Source organism: Nothobranchius furzeri, chromosome 4, assembly GCF_043380555.1.
Source record: "Nothobranchius furzeri strain GRZ-AD chromosome 4, NfurGRZ-RIMD1, whole genome shotgun sequence".
In the NCBI taxonomy this organism is placed as follows: Eukaryota; Metazoa; Chordata; class Actinopteri; order Cyprinodontiformes; family Nothobranchiidae; genus Nothobranchius; species Nothobranchius furzeri.
The window spans coordinates 79,384,961-79,396,270 of record NC_091744.1 but is presented as its reverse complement, the minus strand read 5'-3'; the positions used below and the strand labels follow the sequence as shown (position 1 = coordinate 79,396,270).

Below are 11,310 nucleotides of genomic sequence, written 5' to 3'. Positions count from 1 at the left end.
TCTCTAGCTCGGTGCACCAAGCACCTGCTGTAGTATCCGCAGAATCCACTACAGTGGTGATTCTGATATGTCAAGCCATTTTCAGGACTGTGCAGTTAGACAGCTGCTTTCAACTGTTGTTTTACTGCAACACAAGTCAGTGAGGTCACAGGTCATGTCATAAAGTAGCGTGTCAGAACCTACACAAGTTTAACGTGGACATGAAGATGTTGCATGTTTGGGCGTGAAACTGTCTCGGGCAGCAAAAATGGTCTCAAAAATGTCATGTGCAAATGATCCTAACAGCATTTATATTACTCTGCTACCTTACACACACACACACACACACACACACACACACACACACACACACACACACACACACACACACACACACACACACACACACACACACACACATCTTTGCCTCTTTGCAAGATTACATCTCTTCTGCTTTATCTCTGTTTTGTGGATTTCTTTTCTGGCTTGTCAAATCCCCTGTTAGAAGCAGAGTTATTGTAAAGGCACGCTCAAAGCAAACACAAAGATGTGCTTAATAAAGACACGGGGAGTGGAGAGGAGGAGCTCAGGTCTCGCTGCAGCGCCTGCAATTGGCTGTTGGCTCTGCAGTGAGCAGGGGCTGAGAGAGCGAGAAAGAGAGGGACTTGGGGGGGGGGAGGAGGGCAGCGCTCTTGGTGGGAGATAGGGAATGCCCGTTAGTTGCGTCTGCCGATAATAGCGCATCAGCCAGTGCGCTGCTATTGGGGGAGCAGAGCACAGGCGGTGCGGAGGACTGAGCCGCTGAGCGCAGAATGGTACACTAGAGAAGACAGGCACAGTCAGAAAGAGAGAGAGCACGTGAGGAGAGAGGGCATCAGCACATGTAGAGAAGAGGACTGAGAAGGAGCAGGGGCAGTGGGAAGAGGAGAGGAGAAGAAGGAGGGGGGGAAAGTTACCCGGTCAGCAAGACATCGTGGAGCAGCTGAGACTCACTGGGCTCTCACTCCCTCTGGATCAGCCAGGCACATCAAATAAGCAGCGCAGGAGGAGTGATATTACAGGAGGGAGTGCTGTAACTTCTCAGAAACACAGTCCCATCAAAAGGCGAGGATAATGCTCCTCATCCGACCCCCCCTGCACAGATCACTTCAGGATTATCGCAGCAAGGCAGCCGCTCTAAGCGGAGGACTCTTACTGTAACGCTGCCAGAAGTGCTCGTGCAGTTCATCTCAGCTGATCTCTGCGCAGACGACTTCTTCAGGCGGATGCTGTCTTGAGCTTTGTGCCTTTTCTTTTCATCATCTTGCGGTCAAGAGTGAAGAAGTGGAGACTTGGAGTTGCTCTGACCCGTTATCTCTGAGACTATGTTAGACTGTGCGTCAAAGAGTCCCTCATCAGCAGCTGCAGCCCCAGAGCATGGAGAAGTCCAGCAGTGAGGAGTCATCTATTCACCGTAGCCCCTCCGTAGACAGCCGCGACTCCAGTTTCCCTCAAGCCTCCACGTCTGGCCGCCCGTTTGGTGGCCGCGGCTTCACTGCTGGCGCCTTCTACGGCTCCACGGGGCCACGCAAAAACACACAGCAGAGTCAGACTGGAGCAGGGGCTGACGCCAGCGCAGGGGACAAGACCAACAACAAGTACAGCTCACCCAAAGGCAGCAAATACGTAGTCTTTTACCTGGACCTATCCTTTGTGTTCCTTTTAGAATTCAAGAAGTGCAACATGGCGAGAGGCTGCTTGTGCTGTTTGAAGTATATGATGTTCGTCTTCAATCTCATCTTCTGGGTAAGTGGCTCATTATTCCTGTAATGTTTTGTTTTTCTTGGCTTGAGTGCTCACAACGATCCGGCTGACGTTGAGGCCGTTCAGCTCCCAAGACTGTGCTGGCAAACCGAATCTGGCTGGAGGGTCGTTGTTGGTACGAGTGCTGATGTTCGATGTGTAAATAATTTAAAATCTTATTGGTGAGTTTTTTGGCAAAGCTATGGCCGTCAGGGCGACCGTGCATTTCTAGGGGGTGTTTGTGCTTGTTCCGTTCTGTGCAAGCTGCTGTTCTCAGACACAACGACAGATTTGGTGGCAAAGCAGCAGGTCTCCCTTTGTATTATGCAGGATGGAGGTGCGGTCATTGTCACCCATGGTGATTTATAGAGGAGGTAAAGCTGAAGTGCCGGTCCGGGTTTAGGTGATACTGTATCTGTGGGGAATATCACAGCGAAGGTCTGAGCAGTAGTTTCAAAGTCATTTGGTGAACTTCACTTTCGTGTTCACTCTTTCATAAGTCATCTTTGCACTTGATGACACTTTGACCAATGTGAAAGTTCTGAAATTGTAACGATCAAAGCTAAAGACTCAAATGTGCTCCGTGAATGTGGTGTTTACAGTAATGACTGTCATAAATCAGCATGTCAGAAGTGCTAGTGCATAAATCTCAGGCAAGGTGGGAAAAAGTCACCACATGGCACACTCTAGTGTGTGTGTGTGTGTGTGTGTGTGTGTGTGTGTGTGTGTGTGAGTCCATGCATGGGTATTTATTGTAATAGTGGGCATCCCTTGGATTAATGGATTATAGGGCTTATGGGTCATGAGTATTTTGTGTGAACGCAGTGAGGCGTGAAGCGTAAAAACATCCCAACACTTGAGTCTGCATCAACCCAGTCTCACCATATCACTAAACTGGGAGCTCTGTTAACTGGGGCACAGCACTGGTATTAGCCTGAGCCCAGCTGTGAACAGACAAGCACGTTACACACATTTGCACGTGCAACACACAAACCCAAATCCATTCAGATGCTAACCTCGCACCTGAAAACAAGAAACCCAGGCACTTTCTTGTGGCTGAATGTCTGGACCTCGGTGCTTCTTCGGAGCGATGTCTTCATTTCACACTCGTAATAAACCCCACTGCACAAAGGCAGAAAACAGAGTGATTGGCTCAATGCCTCTCTGGTGTCCTTCCAAAAATGTCAATGTTTATTTAAGAGAATGAGAAGGTCATAAATGTTCAGTTCATGATGGATGCATTATTGCATTTATTGACCCACCTTGGTTTTCAGCTTAGTCTGAGACAAAGTAAAGCTTGATTTATGCTTGACGCATTCACTTTCCGCGCGGTGATGCGGCTCGCGGATGGAACGCGCTTCACAACTCGCAGCGTTTATGGTTTGTGCGGCTCGTCTCTGCGGTGAGCCAATATTCTCCCAAACTGAACGGGGCAGCATGGAGCTCTACAGCATGCATCCAACACTACACCATAGTAGAAGTAGAAATCACTGTTTACAACATGGCTTTTCAGCATTTTTAACAGCGTTCTCGTCTTTTCCGACAGTGCGAGCTATTTCTCTCCAAGAATTATTAACAACATGTTGATCACGGTGATCTCTGAGAGTTGAATCATACAAATGTCTGTATTTACGAACCTCTGCCGTGCCGGTCCGCCATGTTTTTCCGCGCCCGACCGTCCGCGTGGTTAGAAATTTTCCGAGGTGCGCGTTGCGGAAATCTTGGGCCGTGCGGAGACGCGGTGGAGGGGCGTGGTTGTTAAAATGACACAACTTTTCCGCGCGGAGCCGTGCGGACCTCGCGGACGCGTCAAGCATAAACCAACCTTTAGTGCTCTGGTTGTGGCACGACTACAGTAGATTATTACACCGATACCTGGTCAATATAACAAATATAATATAGCATTCACTTTTTGCATTACTAAAACTTTTAATTATCAAATTGCCACAGGTAATGTGGATACAATTTCATATCTAAGATGTACAAAAACATTTAGAAAACTTATTTAGAGAAAAAGGGAGTTTGAAACACACTCAGTCATTATCTTAACCATCCTCAGAAGGTCTCGCGGAGCTGGCACCTGTCTGTGGCAGTCATCTAGTCATCTAGAGACACCCTGCATGGACAGGTCCCCACTCACTCACTCACTCACTCACTCACTCACTCACTCACTCACTCACTCACTCCTAGACACAATGTAGAGTCTCCAGTTAACCTGACATGCTTGTTTTTGGGCTGTGAGAGGAATTCTGAGTACCTGGAAAAAAATACATGCATGCATGAGGAGAACATGCAAACTGCACAGAAAGGCTGCAGCCAGGCAATAGCACTACCGACTGCTCCACCGTGCAGTCCCTCATTGTAAAATAGTCATGCATTAACAGAAAACATCGTCGTCGTCTTCCTCCGCTTATCCGGGTCCGGGTCGCGGGGCAGCATCCCAACTAGGGAGCTCCAGACCATCCTCTCCCCGGCCACCTCCACCAGCTCCTCCGGCAGGACCCCAAGGCGTTCCCGGACCAGATTGGAGATGTAACCTCTCCAACGTGTCCTGGGTCGACCCGGGGGCCTCCTGCCGGCAGGACATGCCCGAAACACCTCCCCGGGGAGACGTCCAGGAGGCATCCTGACCAGATGCCCAAACCACCTCAACTGACTCCTTTCGATCCGGAGGAGCAGCGGTTCTACTCCGAGTCCCTCCCGAATGTCCGAGCTCCTCACCCTATCTCTAAGGCTGAGCCCGGCCACCCTACGGAGGAAACTCATTTCGGCCGCTTGTATCCGCGATCTCGTTCTTTCGGTCATTACCCAAAGCTCATGACCACTCCTTGAACCGTCGCTTCTCCTTGAACCATCACCTTATCGTGGTGGAGGAGTTTGAGTGCCCTAATGATCCTAGGAGCTATGTTGTCTGGGGAACTTTGTGCCCCTGGTAGGATCTCCCATGACAGAAAACATCTACCTTAAAAACAACTTTTCTTATTTCTGATCTGTAAATTAAAAGTATAAAATAGTTAATGAGCATTTACCATTTCTTATAGCATCAACCTAAATATTAGAGTTTAAAGCTTTGCAAGACTTGACGCTAACACAGGAACACCATCAGCAACCTGTACAAATGCCTTAGAGCACATAAGTCCATTTTTAGCAGAAGTTGCAAGGTCATTAATTTCCACTTTTCCTTAAGAGGCGGCCACAAGAGATTTGTGGGAAGGCTTTTACTTCCCATGCATTCTCCAGGCTCAATTTGTGCTTAACCCTGTTCAGGAGTGAAACCCCACCACCGATAACTGGCTGCTGCACACCACTAATAAGGAGGTGGGAAAGAAGCTTTAGATTTGGAGGCTGGTGGCTTTCAATTCACGTGATGCCTAGCTTGTTGCTCTTAATGGAAGTGCTTCAAAGCTGGCCTAAGAGCATGCTGAAGCTCTTCCTATATCGCGCGCGCGTGCGTGCGTCCGCGCGTGTGTGTGTGTGTGAGTGAAACTCATTTTCTGTTGAGCATTCACTGAACTTTTACTCTGGCATTGTTGCTATTAAAAGCTTCCCCACATGCAACTTCCTAGAGCTTACTACTTTGTTTTTCCTCTGGACCCTAAGTCATCGTGTTGATGGTCAAACCAGGGCTCTGTTTAAAGAAAGTGGGGTGATGTGGTGACTCAGCCCGTCAGCGTGTGACCGCTTGCAGCTCATCGTGGACTTTTGGAGCTCCTCAATTTGGGGCAGTGGCCCACCTATTTAAAGGTCACTGGTGCTAGGAATAATGAGATGAGTCATCATCGCGGGGTCAGGATGGGGTGCCTGAGCGCTCCGGAGCTGAGCGATATGAGGGTGACAGGTATGTTGTACCACGACACTCCTGGGACTGTGCCGTTTTAACTGTGACACTTTAAAAATCACAAGGTTACAGAAGCTGGAATCGAGGTTTGACCCTTTACTTCTGTCATCTCATCTCAAGACTGATGAAGGAATGGTGCGCTGCAGTAACTGGACACCAAGTACCTTAGGGAACACTTCTGTCTGGATGTGTGCACACGCACAAGCACGCACGCACGCAGTGCCGACATCAGCCATCCTTGAAAGCAAGTTTACTACCAAGTCATCGTCCGCCACTTAGCCTGGTAACTTAAAGCACAAGGTAAACACTCTAGGCACTTCTATGCATATGCTCATTCTTAGCCCTCCAGCAGTTGTTCATGACCATCTGGCTCCTCTTTCTTATAAGGGATTAGAGGAGTCTGAGCTGCAGGGGGGGACTTTCAGCCAGATTAGAGCAGTATTGGGTTGTGCAGTTAAGGATTGAGAGCACAGCTCCTTAGGACAGCTCTGTGCTAAAGCCAACATCATCAAAGCAAATGCCCTTTGTGGTGTGATGTGTGACAACGAACGCGGTTTAGTCGGCTAGAGAATCTGTTGTGCACTCTTTCTGATACACACTTTCAAACAGTGTCTATTGGACCAGCCTGGTCAGGCGATTGATGATAAGTCCTGTTGGTGTCAGGCGTGAGAGCATCTCAGTGTTGGTGTTCTTGCTGGGAGCAGGGATTTCCCCTTATTTTCCTGTAAACTCTTGGCATGCACAGCATCTCGTGTTAAGCCTTGAAATTCAGTAATCATGTGTCCCTCGCTCCGAGTTTTTATCGGGCCCAGTGGCACTGTGTACTTTTTGGAACAAGAGTTTAAAAATGGGTCTGGGTAAAACAATAATTTTGTCTCCAAGTCACAAGAACCATCACACACAAGCTTGTTTTCTTTGTTAGAGATGAGTCGTACAGCAGCTCCATGGTCCTGTCCCAGCTGTGCCATTATCATCCCATATCAAAAGCTAAAGTCTCATTTGATATTCATATTTAAAGCGAAAGTGTCAGTTCAGCAGTCTTATCCCTCTAACACAACAAGGGTAGCATCAAAGCGCCTTTGTTAGATGAGAGGAAACCGAGAGTGTTTGGCATTCATGAATTGTTTTGCGTACTTAAGGGGATTGCTGCAGGATTGTTTATACTATTTGGTCCAAGTCGCCAAAAGATTAGACTTCCTGCTGTTTCAATCGTTGTATTTCACTTTTCATTTTTCTGATGTGGCTTCTCGTTTGATGCTAGTGACAAAATCCAGGTGGTTTATACAATGTGCGCACGAATGTGCACAGAAGTTTAGTTTGTTCTTGCACAAGCGTTTTTTTTGGCACCAACTTTGTTTGGCGACCCTCGAGTCTCAGTCACAGATGCTGAAGCAAATTTTCTTTTGTTTCATTCTTCATGTTGTCGCACGAGAGCATCTGGATCCTTTATTAGCAAAAAAGATCACGTTATAGTTCATTTCTTACATTTTTTTAACCAAAAAGTACAGTGAAGCTCCATTATTCACTGTCAGGTAACGAGGCTGCAGGCTCATAAATGTGTTATCTGTATGCAAAATGAAACAAGCTATATTTGATGCTACATACAGTGCAACTGGTGCATAAATTGAATCTGTTTGATTTGATCCGTCCTCTATTTAAAAAAACATTTTCAGTTGGAAGCAGTGAAATACAGGTGGAGTCAACCATTAGCTTCTGCAAGAAGGCAGTTGGTATTTTTCATCCATATTAACGGCCTTCGCTGCCAGCGTTTCTCACCGTTTTTACTGTTTTTTTAAGAGTCACAGAACGTTGCGTGCTAGCATGATGTCGACGCCAAAACAACCAAAACAAAGAGGAGACTCACCTCTTACATCAGGAAGAATCCGCGTGTTTCGAGCGTTATCCGTTCTTTCATAATCCGTTGTCGAATTGTGATCGGCAGACGCTTTTCCGGTTCGCGCCTCACTTTTTTTTACAGGAACGGCCCAAAACGATCTCCAAACACATGGATGTGATGCTTCCTGATCATGTGATCTGTGACGTATGCGGATGAAGGTCGGCTTCAGGGCTGAGATGTTTGTGCTCTCAGCGCGGGGGCTCGTTCCGATGCTCAAACAGTAAAAAAATGCAAATGACGACTTTAGTCGTCAATGGCAGTGAATGAGTTAAGGCATGCACAAGTTTGTAGTGATTGGCCCAATAAGCCAGTCGCAAGCTTTAACACACAGCATCCATGCTTGTCAGGTATTTTTACTGACACAGATTTGATCAACTTTACTGTAGTCCAAATATCTTGAGGCCTAATCTTTAAATTTCTCTGCAGATCCGCCATTTTTACATGCATTTTAATCACGTCATGTAATTAGCGCCTCCTCCAAAAGTAGCTGAGCTCTGATCCAAATGGACCTGCTTGGTAAATGCCTCCATATGCCTCCCTTTGTCCAGTGGATCATTTGGGAGATTCTCCTAATTTACATGTCTCTCTCCGGCTGCTTCGATTTCCAGGCCGTGTTGTGTAGTGCCTCTGAGCTCATTAGCTCCTGCTGCAGATCAGTTGGTGTATGGAGATGCCGTGTTTCACTCTCGGGGTTCAAGGCAATAGAGCAGAAGAAGTGAAGGTGCGTTTTGCACCGGAGCGCGGCGGTCTGTGGATTTCCGTCAGAGGACTAAGGACTCTCAGGCCGTCTCTGGGTATTATTTGAATGGGCTGAGCTTCAGACCAAATTGCTGGTTTGTTTTTGTTGAGGGATTGTTTTGATGTTAAGAATATTATGAAGATGCTTTGCTTTATTGCAGCAAGTTATTCATTCATAACATGGCCACATGCCAGCTAAAAAGCCCACCCTTTTGCTGTTACAAAAACCAAAAATTGGAGCTTTTTCTGTCATTTTTCATGTTTTTTAGTCAGAAGGTAGTGTTAGCAGTTTGGTTCTGACAAATAGTAACAACTGACAGCTGCTTTTGCAGCACGGAGTCCCACTTCCCCTCTGTTTCTTTTCTCTTTGCATTAAGCAGGTGTGTCCTTGCTTTAGATGGAGGAAGTGCATATATATATATATATATTAATGTGCCTTTTTAACTTAGAGATAAAAGGCCCTTTATTGTCAGACAAGACAAATGTAGACGTGCAAAACTTGTGGTCATTATTGTAAAAGCTGATTCAATATTCCACTAAGATTACGTGTACAGATTACATCAGCCTAAATATTTGTCATCCTGCATTTAGTCCAGCATGGGAAGCTTGCTTGTTTGGAGGAATTCAGTGCAGAGGAAAGACGAAGATAGGAAGATTATTACTTTTGCTGTGCTTGGTAGCTACATAGTGCATAAAGCTACAGGGAGAGCAAGCGTACGAGTTGTGTAGTCAGTGGTGTTTTTATAGCTAAAGCATTACTGAGAAATGTCACCGTGGGTCAGCTATTTAAGGGATGGGTCAAAAAAGATCTTTTGGGATGGTTTGTGACTAAAAACAAAGCTTCTGCATTCATTATAGACTCTTTGGAGAAAAGAACAATCTAAGTGCCGCAGCTAAGAATAATCTCACTTTTTATAATAAAATTCAATTCAATGTCTTTTATTTTTGCCGTTTTTCTGGAACCGATGCATCTGGTAGCTTGTATTTCATTGCTTTGTTGGTATTTTATAAGAGTCAGCTTTGTGTTTTCCTGTGTTGCTCAGAGAGTGATTCAGATATTTATCTAATCTCAGTGCTGCATCTTTGTTTCCTCGAACAGACGAGCACTGTTTATTAAACACATCAGCAGTACTCTGCTTTATGTTGCAGGAGCATCTGTAAAATGTCTGGGACATTCATCAAAGCTTCAAAACAAACTAATAATGCAAAATGTTGGAACTTGTTAGCTTCACTAATCAGCTTTTGGTAGTCGGATCAAATTAAACTGCATCATTAACTTTTCTTATGTCATTTTTTATTGTTGTTCTTTGAGAACAGGTTGAATGTCTCATTTCTTCTAACCCTAACCACAGGGTATCCGTGGGTCCTTAAAAAGTCTTAAATTTGCTTTTCCAAATTTAAGGCCTTAAAAATCCTCAAAAATGACAAATTATCTTTAAATACAGTTTCCAAAGGTCTTAAATTACCAAAGACCGAATGAACAAGAATTTTTTTATGTCTATAAAAATTTTGTGAATTTCTAGTTGGTGTTCAGCATTTTTTGTGTACGATGTTGGCGTAAGCGGAACCGTACACATTCAGTTGGTTGTGAAAGGGGGCTGTTTTTAGATGAGCACATTAGCTGGTTAAGCTAGTGGGAGCTTGCTCCACGGGGAAGTGCAAGTTTAAGGGTAACTGGGTGGCTAATCCCACGTTCGCGACGTGGTTAGCACCGTTTCCTGGCAATAGCTGGAAATTATAGCTTAAATTTTATTTAAAAAATTTGCATAAATTTGGTCAAAGTGGCCTTAAAAAGGGTCTTAAAAAGTCTTAAATTTGGCTCCGTTCAACCTGCAGACACCCTAACCAACTCACCAACACGTCTGTTCTGGATTATTAGAGCTGTCTAAAGCACAACAACTAAAGCTCACATATAATGTAGACAACACTGAGTTTATGTTGTTTACTAATCCAAGGAGGCAGGCTCAAGCGGTATCTTCGGTGACTACTCTTAAGGGTGAAGAAATAGCACTGGTTCACACGCATAAATATTTTGGTTTGTTGATTGATGATTCACCTTCAGACCTCTTGTGGAGAACCTTGTGAAGAAGCTGAAGTTAAAACTGCATTTTTATTTTTTTTTTAAGTTGTTTGTCTTTTAGTGCAGGGATGCGACTTGTTGTTGCAACGTTTTTACCTCTGTTGGATTATGGAGATATTTTGTAAATGAGTGCTTCAGCTAAATGTCTTCAGTCACTTGACAGTGTCATGCTGCGCTAAGGTTCATCACTCGATCGGTAAAGCCTCAACGACACATTGTGAGTTTACTCTCAGGTGGGACGGCCTGCGTTGACCATCAGGAGGAAATCACACTGTTACAGATTTATATACAAGCAAGTACTCGGTCTGCTCTCTAATTTCCCTCTGGGATTAATAAAGTATTGATTGACTGATTGATTGCTACCTTCATGCATAAGTTCCCTACTAAAAATGAAAACCGCAGGTCGCTATTCTCTTTGTCTGCAAGATAATTAGTTGCTTTCTGTCCCACTTGCACGTACTGAAATAGGAAAGACATCCATTCATTACCATTGGCTTGGAATGAGTTGCAGTTTGTTTTGAGTGTTTTTAAATCTAAATGAAGAAATATTGAGAGCACCTCACTGACATGCAACAGTTTTACTTAGATTGTTTTAACCCTTAAAGACCGGTGGGAGCGCGGCACTCTCATTTGCATATCTGTGTTCGAATGCTTGTAAAACTGAAACTATATAAAGATAGAACCAAACTTTTTTTGCATATTAAACTGGAGGAGTTGCACTTAAATCTCACACACAGAACGCGTCCCAGAGTGCTGCGTATTTCCGCTAATGAGTTTGCAAAAAACAACCAAAATGCAGAAATAAGAAAAGCGTTTTCATTCAGACACAGACGCTGTGCCGTTCTGATCTGCAGCTCACACGGCTTCACACGCTAGAATGAACGTCATCACATTGTCAACGTGAACTGTCACATGATTATCACTCACCCAATCACCTGCTTTGACGTAATTTTCCCGCGAACTGTAGTTCTTTGTAGTCCCAGTCTTTTGGCTTTT

The 11,310-nt window shown here is 45.0% G+C and overlaps 1 protein-coding gene across 1 annotated transcript in view; it reads left to right on the top strand.

Moving 5' to 3' along the window:
• Window positions 1–661: 661 nt before the first annotated feature.
• Window positions 662–11,310, top strand: part of tspan9a (tetraspanin 9a) — a 137,432-nt gene continuing 126,783 nt past the window's right edge. Inside the window, exon 1 of the mRNA XM_015964984.3 lies at window positions 662–1,764. Within this exon, the coding sequence (XP_015820470.1) occupies window positions 1,396–1,764 (369 nt within the window). The 5' untranslated portion in view covers window positions 662–1,395. The remainder of the gene's footprint in view (window positions 1,765–11,310) is intronic.